The sequence below is a fragment of the Ornithorhynchus anatinus genome, chromosome X2 (assembly GCF_004115215.2).
Source record: "Ornithorhynchus anatinus isolate Pmale09 chromosome X2, mOrnAna1.pri.v4, whole genome shotgun sequence".
NCBI classification, from domain to species: Eukaryota; Metazoa; Chordata; class Mammalia; order Monotremata; family Ornithorhynchidae; genus Ornithorhynchus; species Ornithorhynchus anatinus.
Window position 1 is genome coordinate 12,796,100 of NC_041750.1, and position 13,866 is coordinate 12,809,965.

The window sequence follows — 13,866 nt, forward strand, 5'->3', positions numbered from 1 at the left end:
TTGCCGACTTGTTCATCCCAAGCGCTTAGTACAGTGCTCTGCACATAGTAAGCGCTCAATAAATACTATTGAATGAATGAATGAATGAATGAACTTCCCCTCTCTGTGCCTCAGTTACCTCATCTGTAAAATAGGGATTGAGACTGTGAGCCCTGTGTGGGACAGGGTCTGTGTACAACTCTTTTTGCCATATCCGCCCCAGTCCTTAGTACAGTGTCTGGCACATAGTAAGCACTTAAATACATACCGTCATTATTATGGGACACAAGCACAATCAGGATATGCTAAAGATGCTTTCTGCATGAGCTGTCATTCATGAATGACAATACATCTTTAGTTCACTGCAGTAATCTTTTCAAGGAGATTTTCAGCACCCAATCTGCAAGTCTGTTGCTCTCTTACATGTTTGATCCCAATACAACAATTTGGGCAGGGAACATATCTACCAACTCTGCTATACTGTACTCTCCCAAGTGCCCCTTCAAGGCCTCACGCATCTGTAATTTATTTGTATTGATGCCTGCCTTCCCCCTCTAAGCTGTAAACTCATTGTGGGCAGGGGATGTGTCTGTTTATTGTTGTATTGTCTTCTCCCAATTGCCTAGTACAATGCTTTGCACACAGTAAGTGCTCAATAAATATGATAATGAATTTAATGAATGAATTAGTACAGTGCTCTGCACACAGTAAGCACTCAATACCATTGACATGGAAAAAATTTTGTGAAGCACTTGAAAATCTCCCATGTGCTCCTGCTGGCCAACTGGGCAAATAAAAAGTTAGGAGGCCTAACTTTGTCACCAAACCTAGCAAACTGGGTGTATCAAATAACATTTTTATTCTAGTCTAGGGCCTTAAGACCCACTATATGATATCTGCCCTTCTGACTGTTAATCTTTTAATACTTTTAATCGTTTAGACTGTGAGCCCGTTGTTGGGCAGGGAATGTCTCTGTGGCCAGATTGTACCTTCCATGTGCTTAGTACAGTGCTCTGCACATAGTAAGCGCTTGATAAATACAATTGAATGAATGAATGAATGAATAATACAAATTCTTGAAAATAGGCCATTTTTATACTGGAATAGTATGATTTAACTGCTTATTAATTACACAAAAGATCAAAGATGTCTATAATGAATTCATCTGCAAAACAACTTCAAAACCCTGAAGATTACCTCACCCCTAAATATGTCTACTAACTGTGTGATGCCACGTTTGTCATACCCAAAGTGGAAACCACAGGAGGCATGCAGACCAATACAAATATTATTTTTATTAGTAATAATAATAATCACCTCAGCTGAAAATTTGGCACTGCAGTGGGGTTAACACTTTGGCCTGGCATGAGAAGCAGCATGGCTTGGTGGAAAGAGCCCGGGCTTGGGAGTCGGAGGTCATGGGTTCTAATCCCAGCTCCGCCACTTAGCCGTGTGACTTTGGGCAAGTCACTTCACTTCTCTGTGCCTCAGTTCCTCATCTGCAAAATGGGGATTAAGTCTGTGAGCCCCACGCAGGTCAACCTTAGAACAGTGCTTGGCACATAGTAAGCACTAAATAAATACCATCATTATTATCTTTAATCCAATAATCAATAGCATTTACTGAGTACCTACGGTGTGCAGGTGATGTAAAAGCACTGTTTCACATTTCTCATTTGTACCAAATGTACAATTACACTTTCTGTTGAGCCTGAAATGTCCTCCCAGGTTTCATTTCAATTACTGAGGAAAATCTAGGTAACTGTGTAGAAAAAAAGATCCAGCAAAACCAGGCTACACTCAATTCTTCCAGAATGCATATTTTCACATGTTTTGTCCAGATTGGAACAGCAAATTTAGGGAGCACTCCCAGCTATGACACCATTTCCTTGCTCTGATTCCTGCCCAAACGTCATAAATGGATGATAAATACCTGTTCCTCTACTTCCTCTCCTGCAATTCCCTTCTTAATCCCCTACAATCTGGTTCATCCTCCTTCACTCCACAGAGGCCACTCTCTCCACGGTCACTAATGATGTCCTTCTTACCAAACCCCAAATCCCCCTCAACATCCTGGCCGACTGACGTTATGGACCACTTCCTCTTCCTGAAAAAAAATCTATCTAACCTTAGTTTTACAGACCATTCTCTCCTGGCCTTTCTGACCACCCCTTCTCAGTCTCTTTCACTGGCACTTACTCTGCCTCTCTTCCCTTGGGGCTCTGTTCCTGGGTCCGCTTCTCTTTTCACTTTACACACTCACCCTAGATAAGCTCATCCTCTCTCAAGGCCTCAACTACAACATGCATTGCTGGCCACTACTTCTCACTTCCTCTTCAATTAAGCATCTCCTCTTGCCTCCAGAACATCTACACATGGATGTCATACAGGCTCCTCAAGATCAATATGCCCAAAACTGAACTACTCAGCTTCCTTCACAAATTCTCTCTTCCACCTTACTTTCACCACCAACCTCCCTGTCCCTCAAACCCTCACCCTTGGGATTATCCTGGATTCCTGCCTTTTAAAAAAAACAAAAAACCAGTATTTGTTACGCACTATGTGCCAGATACCGTATTCAGTGCTGAAGTAGTTATAAGCTAATTAGGTTGGACACAGTCCATGTCCCACATGGGCTCACAATTTTATTCCCATTTTTCAAATAAGGTAACTGAGGACAAGAGAAGTGAGGTGACGTGCCCAAGGTCCCACACAGCAGAGAAGTGGTAGAGCCGGAATTAGAACCCAGGTCCTATAGAGAAGCAGTGTGGCTCAGTGGAAAGAGCATGGGTTTGGGAGTCAGAGGTCATGGGTTCTAATCCCGGCTCCTCTGCTTGCCAGCTGTGTGACTTTGGGCAAGTCACTTAACTTCTCTGTGCCTCATCTGTAAAATGGGGATTAAAACTGTGAGCCCACGTGGGACAAGATGATCACCTTGTATCCCCCAGCGCTTAGAACAGTGCTTTGCACATAGTAAGCGCTTAAATGCCACCATTTATTCTTTTTTATTCTGATTCCCCAGGCCTGTGTTCTATCCACTAGGCTATGCTGCTTCTCAACCCCTCTTTCAACCCCCATATTTGGTCTGTCACCAATCCTGCTGGTTCTTCCTCCATAACATTTTCAGATTCCACCACTTCCACTCCATCCAAACCACCACCACACTGGTCCAGCTCCTTGTCGCATTCTGTCTTCATTATTGCATCAGTCAGTCAATCATATTTATTGAGCTTTTACTGTGAGCAGAGCTTGGAAGAGTACAAAATAACAGACACATTCCCTGCCCGAGATGAGCTTATAGTCTAGAGGGGGAGAAAGACATTAATATTAAAAAAAATTACAGACATGTACATAAATGCTGTGGGGCTGGGAGGGGGAATGACTAAAGGGAGCAAGTCACGGTGACATAGAAGGCAGTGGGAGAAGATGAAGGGAGGGCTCAGTCAGGGAAGGCCTCTTGGAGGAGATGTGCCTTCAATAAGGCTTTCAAGGAGGGGAGAGTAATTGTGGGACAGGAAGAGGGAGGACATTCCAGGCCAGAGACAGGGCACGGGCGAGAGGTTGGCAGCAAGATAGATGAGATTGAGGTACAGTGAGAAGGAAAACATGAGAGGAGAGAAGTGTGCGGACTGGGTTGTAGTAGGTGAGGTAGTTGCCGGCAAGGTGCTCGCTGATCTCCCTGCTCCAGTTTCTTCCCTTTCCACTCCATACTTCTCTCTGCTGTTTTCTAAAATGTTACTCTGCCCGTACCTTTTCACTCCTGATGACCCATTCCTCTCCACGTCAAGCAGAAACTCATCAATGGCTTCAAGATACTCCATAAGCACTCTCCCCCTTATGTATCCACTCCCTTCTTCTGCTATTCCTCAGCTTGCACTCTTCATTCCTCTCAAGCTAACCTACTCACTGTGCCTCATTCTCATCTCTCCCATGCCACCCTCTTCCCAAGTGAACCAGGGCACCCACCACCTCAAGGTCAAAAGCTATCTCATGACTGGCCGAGCTAGAAAAGCAGAACTTGGAAACAAGGGCAAAACACCACCCCCAAAGTCACTAGACATCCCAAGCCAAGAATACAGAAAATGTCCCTGTATTCCTCTCGAGAGGGAAGCTTTCGTGGGAGGAAGCTAGTTATTTCACCATGTGCAAGTAATGCATTAATGCATTCTTCCCGAGGGGGACATTCAATTCGCCGTGAGTGAATAACTAAAAATAAATGTATACCTCCCCAAAGGGAAGTTCAATTCGCCATGTAGAAAAAATCTGGCATGGCTCAGTGTGACTATCACAGCCATATTTCCAAGGACTACAACTTGGCTGTATCACGGGAAATGACTATATTTCTAATGAACTGTACCCAAGAGCTCAGTACAGCACTCTGCACACAGTAGTTACTCAAACATTAGAGAATGACTAACATGACTGCCACTCTCAACAATAGCTATGAAATAGGTGAGGGCATAAGAGTGTCTGATGAGCGACCACTCAGGGTGCAGACGTTTCTATTTTGCAAGTGTATCAGAGGAGTGAAATTGGGACTGGGATGCCAGGAAGGAGGGTGGGGGGAAGAATCAGACACCCATGTGGGACCACACTCATAAGGTGGGGAGGGCCCAGAACCCCTACTGCCTGAGATCAGGGACAGGACAGAGTCATGGTCCTGAGCCCTGTGGTGGCTCCAATTTTGGGCCAGCCCCCATTTTATATCAAGGAGGAAGGCACACAGTCCAAAGGGTTGTGGACCCAAAGTTCATGACTGCCACATAGTCCTAATCCCAGGAGAGCAAAGGTCCTCACTGAAATTGCCAGCCCCAGTAACCGGAGTCCACACCCTTCTCAGTTGTCACCTTGCAGTGTTTGCTGCTGGCCACATGGGTCTGAGAGTGAGAGGATGGCTCTGCATAACCCATCACTACATCAAGGGGACACCCTGCCTATTGAAAAATTCTACCCCACCATCATTCACCTACTTTGATTCCTGAAATGGCAGCACTTAAAATCAAAGCAACCCTATTTAGGAATGTGCTACTCAGCCCAGTTGGCCAAGTGGCTGGAAAAAGGTGCCCAGCTATCTATATTTATGCTTATTGGGTGGGCCACACATCACAGTGGGGATGAACTCTCATCAGAGACATTGTGGCAGCCATGAATAACCAACCATACCCTGCATGGGGAGGGGTGGGGTCAGAGAAGTTAGATAGAGGAAGGAATTTTTGTCCAAAGTCCAGCCAAACACTGAAGGAGCCGAGCCTCACCACATGTAAGAATGGCAAGTGGGCAGAAGCAAAAAGCCGCATGGCCCAGAAATTCTGCTCCTCTAGCCATGGTACCCTCCTGATCGTTGCTTTTTTCTTTATGCTGTCCATGTTTTGTTTCACCTCTCCTTATGTATCTGTCACCAGACCCTTTCCCCCTCTAAGAGCCAACTGAGGGCCAGAGGGCTTACAAGGGACACCTGCCTCCCAACTTTTAAAATGTTGGGCAGATGGCAGCAGTTTCTATCAGTTGGCCTGGGGCAGTGAGAGAATCCAAAGTCTGCCCCCATTTGAGTAGTGTTTAGCTGACATTTTACACTGTGGATAAAATTATTGCAGAATTTTAACAGGTTTTTCATTATGTTCGCATTGCAACCTTTTGTTCTATCTGCCCTCCCCCACTTGGACTGACAGCCCCATGTGGAGGGCCTGAGTGCGAAACTGATTTGCTTGCAATTACCTTAGCATTTGGGACATTGCTTAGCCATCTAAATGCTTAATAAATTTTAGTAATGAAAAACTAATGCTATCACTTTCCAAAACAAAATGACTGCTATACATAGATGTGCTACTGTTCTTTAATGAAAATTCAAGCACATTTTCTGGTCTCTCATAGATTAACTTTAAATGGTTCTAGTAATTTGGAAGAATTAGCTTCAAGAATTATCCCAAAAGAGATCTCAGCAGTAATAAAAGTCATACGGCCTGACACAGCTACAGAATAACCAAGTGGCAGGAGGGAGGAAAGTGAGCTTTTTTCCAAAACAATTTTAATCTTTGTAAATATATGTTTGGTACCTAATTCATCAGGCAATAAGTAATATGAATCTTATAAAATGTCATTAGCAATAATAATAATAATGTTGGTATTTGTTAAGCGCTTACTATGTGCCGAGCACTGTTCTAAGCGCTGGGGTAGACACGGGGGAATCAGGTTGTCCCACGTGGGGCTCACAGTCTTAATCCCCATTTTACAGATGAGGGAACTGAGGCACAGAGAAGTTAAGTGACTTGCCCACAGTCACACAGCTGGCAAGTGGCAGAGCCGGGGTTCGAACCCATGACCTCTCACTCCACGAGTAGTATATGTAGAGATTTTGGATGGCACCAAGCACTTTAATGCTATTTATTCCATTACACAATGATGTAAAGTCTCACTATATGTTCAGAAGATTATCTCATCATTGGATGGATTCTAGAGATGTGTATACATATGGAGGTCATCCACCACTGTATTCTAAAACTAGCATCTTTTGTAGGGAGAGATTTTTGACTTATCTAATTTATAATCTAGTGTCACAGGTTTTTCATAACTGGCTTCAGTAATAAGTGCTATATAAAGGGTCCTTAAAATACAATATTAATTCCTCAAAATGTTCTTGAAATAAAATAAGTGTTCCCAAAAGAATCACATAAAAAGAATAACTTGCTACTAATCTTCTGAAACCCCCAGGCTCTATTTATTGTTCAGCTTCTTACAATTCTTTCCTTTGAAATTCTCTGGGGATTTCTTTTTCCACTTTATGGGGCAAGTTCTTTCACTGAAAGGAACATGTTCCACAATTCACCTCTAATTAGAAAATGTAGGAGATCTGGCAAGCACTACCTGGTCCTAGAAGAAATCATAATACAACTGTGGAAAGATATTCCCTGGTGTGAATTTAATTGCATCATACCAATTAGGTGCACAAGACAAAAAAGATGTTATTTTATCCATTCACATTCAAAAGCACTGCTAGCAGCTTCTTATTAAATCAAAGAGCTCCGAGGTTTATCATTATTGACTCTCCCTTTCTCATCCTTAATCAGTTTATGAAAAAAAATCAAACAGCCTCTCCAATAGGAAAGCTGTACTTTACATGTTGTATACATTTTACTTTTGTCCTTTCTATCCTGAAGAATTTCTAAGACAGCCAGAAGGAAAAAACAAAAGACTAGATCCTTCTCCAATACCTTGCATTTCCCAATTCCCCATCCTGCAGACCTATGATTACCTACAATCTTGCCCTATTTAAAAATCTGTGAGAAAAGAATAAATTCATGATTTTAGACTCTAAATTCAAAATAGTTGTCATATTAAGAATCATTTTTGGTCTGGGTAGTTATCTTCCACTGTTGTCCTAGTCTAAAACAATACATTTTATACTTTGAATAATGGCATTCTGTTCTATCCCTTCCTTGGGTCTTTTAGGCTAAGTTTTCATCATCATTTTACATATGCTGCTACCTGAAAACAAGAGCCACCTTTTCCCCATTTCTCACTGTTAAAGCTAGAAATCTAGTTTTCTGGGACATGACAAAATTGGCAATCAACTTCGAGCAACTGCAGGCTGTTCCTCATCATGAATGAGTCAGGATAACAGCAGCCATGCTTGCACAAGTAACCAAATCACCACTCAAGACTATCACATCTGCTTATGAATACATTTGCAATACACTGCATGGTTTGGCCACGTGACAACGGCACAGTGAACACAACCAAATATTATTCCAAGTGCAAATTACAATCTTGTGCTGCACAACCATCACTTGGGGAGACTATCTAAAGAAGAAGAATAGTTAACATGTAAGAAGTATTTTTTACACTTCAAATCCAACTATTTACAAATCCTTCCTGTGCCCCTAAAAGGTAGAAAGAAATGAATGTTTACTAAAAGCCATCTGGAATTCAATTGGCCTATTTTAAAAGTGGCTACGTATTAGTCACATTTAAGACAGGGATACTGATTTAGAAAAAGTACCAAAGTAACCCTGAGACAGACAACATGCATTTACCCTGGAAATAAAGCCATGTAATTACGATGACTGCTACAACACTATGAATCAGAATGCTACTGATAAAAGATTTCATTTTTCACAGTTCAATAGCTAAATCTAAATGTGTTGCTTCAAATTTGAAATATCCACATCCCTTAAATATGCAGGATGAGGCAAAAGGTAGAGTTGCACATATAGTTTTGTGGGTTTTGGGGTTTTACATCCAGAGAAAGGTTTTGATACTCAATTTTGCTTTGTCTTGTCTGTTCTCTTCTCAACTTTTAATAAAGTGAAAATCAGTAGTCAGCTGCACTCAAGAACTCAACATTCTTCACAACTTCTTCCCTAAGCAGACCCCACGAATAGACGGACAGGTGAACACAAAAATAAGTGGACCGTTTACCTCTCTGCTACAAAGCCAAAAATATGGAATTTTTTCCACACACTGAAAATGGGACATGAGGTGAGCACTGATCTCCAAATCAAGCTACAGTCAGTGGGGTAGGAAAATCCAAAAAAAAAGTTCAGAATGCAGCCATTTTGTTTTGAGGCAGCGAGAGGGTCCTCCTTGTGGACTTCATGCCAAAGGACACGATGATTAACTCTGATATAATAATCGTGTCGTTTTAATATGTTTTAAGAGCTAGTTCTCACTGAAGCATGAGCTTTCCCTGCCTAACGGAACACGGCCTCACAATAGTCCTACTCAACCAGGAGACTGCAGTTTTAGGATGAACCTGTCCTCCCTCTTCCTTCCCCCTCCCCCCAACCAGGCCTGTCGATCAATGGTATTTCTTGAGCGCTATGTGCAGAGCACTGTTCAAAGCACTTGAGATACTACAGGAGAACCAGGCCCGTTCCCTGCCCATAATGAGCTTACAGCACTAAGGGAAAATGAATTAATTACGCTACAGACAGGTTTAATGACGTGAGACTACAGGAGTGCTTGCAACTGAAGTTGCGGGAAATCAAGCACAAGAGCACGAAGGAGGGAGATGAAGAAGTCGACGGGGGCACGGGGGATGGGGCTCTCTAACAGAGACACAGTTCTGTCCCAGAAGAAGAAAAGGTGGGCAATCCAAAAGAGATCAACCGAATCTCCAGGGAGGGCAGAATACTGCCTCAGGTTAGATGGCGCGGAGATGTGCTGAGGGAAGGGGGGCGGAAGGGAGAGAGGAAATAACGAAGCTGGGCTCCTGTGGAAATTAACGCAGTCACCAGGGTTCGATGCAATGACGGTCCAAGGAAAGAATAACGTCTTGCCACGAGACGAGAAGGGCAAGGGGATGCCGATCTAAAGTAGGGGAAGGGAAGAGGAAATCGTGTTGAGAAAGGAAGCGGTAATGCTCCTAACAGTCCCACACTCCTTTGCGCCCGCCGTGGAGGACGAAGGGTGGTAGAAACGGGGCTTTGACTCAGGGGTGGGCGATTAGGGCGTTAACACGGCCTGAGCTGGAGCTGTTGGGGGGTGGGGGTGAAAATCAAAAGAGGGGGAAAATTGGGCTGTGGGAATGACAAGAGCAAGCTTGCTGGTTGGAATCATCGAAAGGATGGCGGAAGGCGGCCCGCCAAAGGGGTTGAGGGAAGGAGGAATGACGCCAACCCTGGAAAAATGAGCCGGAAAGGGAGACGGGGAAGAGGAAAGACGGCGAAGGAGCGAGGCGCCGCGGGAAGGGTGGGGTGGCGAGGAGCAGGAAGAACGGAAAAAGCAGGTTCCCTACAATATAGGGTCGGGGGGCCTCCGTGGGAGCTGGAAGACAATGAGAGGCGTCTCCGGCGTTACCTGCTACAGGATTGAGCGTGGCGCCCTCAGTGATGCTACTCCCTCCACCAAGTCCCCGGGATCCGCGGTGCCGAAAGTGGCAGTAGGGACGCCTGCAGGCGCCCCCGGCCGAGTATGGACAGTCGATGGCCCGAAAAAATCCGGTGGAGCGCAACATCTTCGTCTTTGTTCGGCCGCCTGGGGAGGGAAGGAGGGAGAGCGGGGGTGGCGGGGCCGCTGCGGGGCTCCTGGCCGAGATGGAGGCCTGACTCCCCCAGGACTCCGCCTCCCACACTCACAGGAACAAGGACTGCTTCCAAACCCTCGCCGCCGCCATCTTTACTGCGGGGGCGGGGGGGGGGAGGGAGGAGGGAGGGCGCTTCAGGACCCGTCGCTAGGGAGACGCGCTAGGCTGCCCGCGACGCGCCTGACAAGAACGCCATCTTCCCGCCTTGGACTGCGGTGCTTTAGCTTCGCCTCGCCGGCCTCCTCAGGTGACCGCCGTCAGTTGGAAGTACTGGGGGAGAAGGGAATGGAGATGAGCAAGTGGTGCCTCGGCTCCCTTGCCAGGGTTGCGGTCTCGTAAATAAATACACATGCACATAAAGCCCGGGCTCTCGGCACGAGTTAAATAGCGTTTTTGTTCGTCTAGACCGACCGGGGGGAGAAAGCAGTAGTGCAACCTGGATTCCAAGTCGTCACTCCACACACAAACCAAGCCAGGGATTTGAACTTCACAGACGGAGGGTCCTAGATTTCTCGGGCAGACTTCGGGGGAGAGAGAATCGGAGCCCGAGATAGGAAAAAGCAAAGATGCCCTGGTTGGAAGGATTTCTGCCCGGTTTCGCTTTCCGCAGCAGTTGTGACCCCTCCCCGCATCTTTACCAAAACGAGCAGAAGAACCTTCGGCCTGTACTTAGGAAAGGATTCGGTGGGATGTCGTTACCACAGCTGGGGAAATGCTACTGATAATCCCTGCGTTGCCTCTAGGGCTCGCATAAATAGCTTCCAATATACAGTCCTTACCTCCCAGTTCCCCAGCTCCCCACTGATTAGAAGGCCCTTTAACTGCCCTGGAATTTATTAGAAGGCCCTTGAAGTGACCTACAGTAGTAATCGGTTTGTTGTTGTTCTTTAACATGTCAAGTCCCCAAGCCATTTTTCCAGTGCACAAAACTTACCCCTCTCCCGAGGCCTTCTGCCGGTAAAACAGTCCAGCAGCAGACGTCAGAATGAATACAATAAGTTCTGGGTTGTGTTGTCTCTTTTTAACATTCAATTCAGATTATTTCCAGTCCAGGCAAATATTGTGAGTTTCCTATTGACCCACAAAAGTTAGAATACCTTCCCAAGTCTGTGATAGGAGCAGTTGGTAGTATTTATTGAATATCTATAGTGCAAGAAGATTGTACTAAGCCCTTGGGAGGGTACAATAGAATTAGAAGACACAATCGCTGACTAAACAACATACAGTCTAATGGGGAAGACAGACAGACACATACTAACTTAAAGGTAGGAGGAAGAAGAGACTAAAAGGATGGAGAAGCAGCGTGGCTTAGTGGAAAGAGCCCGGCCTTGGGAGTCAGAGGATGTGGGTTCTAATCCCGGCTCTGCCACTTGTCTGCTGCGTGACCTTGGGCAAGCCACTTAACTTCTCTGTGCCTCAGTTACCTCATCTGGCATGTAACCCCCCTCCTCAAAAATCTCCAGTGGTTGCCTATCAACCTTCGTATCAAGCAAAAACTCCTCACTATTGGCTTCAAAGCTGTCCATCACCTTGCCCCCTCCTACCTCACCTCCCTTCTCTCCTTCTGCAGCCCAATCCCCACACTCCGCTCCTCTGCCACTAACCTCCTCGCTGGGCCTCGTTCTCGCCTGTCTCTCTGTCGACCCCTGGCCTACGTCCTACCTCTGCGTGGCTCAGTGGAAAGAGCCCAGACTTGGGAGTCCGAGGTCATTGGTTCGAATCGAGGCTCCGCCACTTGGCAGCTGTGTGACTGTGGGCAAGTCACTTAACTTCTCTGTGCCTCAATTACCAGATCTGTAATCTGGGGATTAAGACTGTGAGCCTCATGGAGGACCAACTGATTACCCTGTTTCTACCCCAGCGCTTAGAACAGTGCTCTGCACATAGTAAGCGCTTAACAAATACCAACATTATTACCTCTGGCCTGGAATGTCCTCCCTCCTCACATCTGCCAAACTAGCTCTCTTTCCCCTTCACAGCCCTACTGAGAGCTCACCTCTTCCAGTAGGTCTTCTCAGGCTGAGCCCCCCTTTTCCTCCGCTCCTCCTCCCCTCCCCATCACCGCTACTCCCTCTGCTCTATCACCTTCCCTGCCCCACAGCACTTGTACATATTTATTATTCTATTTATTTTATTAATGATGTGTATACATCTATAATTCTATTTATTTTGATGCTACTGATGCCTGTCTACTTGTTTTGTTTTGTTGTGTCTCCCCCTTCTAGACCATGAGCCCATTTTTGGGTAGGGATTGTCTCTGTTGCCGAATCTTACTTTCCAAGCGCTTAGTACAGTGCTCTGCACAAAGCCGCTCAATAAATATGATTGAATGAATGAATAAATGAGCCCCACGTGGGACAACCTGATTACCCTGTATCTACCCCAGCGCTTAGAACAGTGCTAGGCACATCGTAAGCACTTAAATATCATAATAATAAAAAGTACTTAAATAGCAGAGTACAGTATATAGGTCAATATTTACAGTAGAGCTACAGGTGGTTGTAAACACGTAAGTGTGGAGGTGGTGCAAAAGTATTGAGGTGATGGTAATTGGGAAAATATGACCTTGGGAGAAGAAAAATAAAATGGCAAAAGCCACCTCAAAAGCTTTGAAGGTGGGAGCTGTGGTCTGGCAACTGCATTCTGAGCCACAGTGGGAGAAAAGAGTGGATAAGTAATAGGAAGAGAGTTGATGAAGTGCCAGGAGACCAATGAGGAGTCTGTTAACAATATTTGAAAACTGAACTCCCCATCTTCCCTCCTAAATTCACCCTTCCACCTAACTTTCCCATCACAGTTGATAGCACCAACATCCATCCTATGTCCAAAGCCTGCCTGCAACCTTGGAATTATTCTTGACTCCTTGGTCTCCTTCACCACTCACATTCAGTCTGTTCTTAAATCATTTGGGACTTTCCTCCACATTTTCTGGACCCACTCTTTCCTCTCAATCCAAATGGCCACCACCCTGGTTCAGGTGCTTGGCATATCCTGGCTAAACTAGGCCTCTTCACTGCCCTCCCTACCTCCGGCCTCTCTCCATCCAGTCCATACTTCACTCTGTTGTCCAGATCATTTTCTAAAAAATATTCTGTTCATGTCTCTCCACTTTTCAAAAGCCTCCATCAATTGCCCATCCATCTCCACATCAAACAGAAACTCTTCACCATTAGCTTCAGGTTACGCAACCAACTCTCCCCCTCCTACCTTGTTCCTCTCCTACTACAATCCAGCCTGCCCACTGTACCACTGAAGCACCAACCTACTTACTGTATCTTGATAATAATAATAATAATTATGGTATTTGTTAAGTGCTTACTATATGCCAAGCATTGTTCTAACCATTAGGATAGATACAAGGTAATCAGGTTGTCCCACGTGGGGCTCACAGTCTTAATCCCCATTTTACAGATGAGATAACTGAGGCACAGAGAAGTCAAGTGTCTTATCCATGTTCACACAGCAGACACATGGCGGTGCTGGGATTAAAACCCACATCCTCTGACTCCCAAGCCTGTGCTCTTTCCACTAAGCCAAGCTGTTTCTAATCTCTTGCTGTCAATCCCTTGCTCACATCCCTCCTACAGCCTCAACTACCAGGAATGATTCTCAAATCTACCTCTCCAGCCCTGACCTCTCTCCTGCTTTGCAGTCTCACATTTCCTCCTGCCTTCAGGACATCTCTACTTGGATGTCCTGCAGGCACCTCAAACTGAACATGTCCAAAACAGATTCCTTATCCTCCCCCCAAACCCTGCCTTCCCCAAGACTTTCCCATCACTGTAGACATCATCATCTTTCACATCTCACAAGCCTGTAAACTTGACATTTTTATGGCAATTGTTAATTGTTTTCTATATGCCAGG

The 13,866-nt window shown here is 45.4% G+C and overlaps 1 protein-coding gene across 1 annotated transcript in view; it reads right to left on the minus strand.

Moving 5' to 3' along the window:
- Positions 1-10,086, minus strand: part of REXO1 (RNA exonuclease 1 homolog) — a 116,778-nt gene extending 106,692 nt beyond the window's left edge. Inside the window, exon 1 of the mRNA XM_029052610.1 lies at positions 9,775-10,086. Coding sequence (XP_028908443.1) covers positions 9,775-9,931 — 157 coding nt within the window. The 5' untranslated portion in view covers positions 9,932-10,086. The remainder of the gene's footprint in view (positions 1-9,774) is intronic.
- Positions 10,087-13,866: the final 3,780 nt, after the last annotated feature.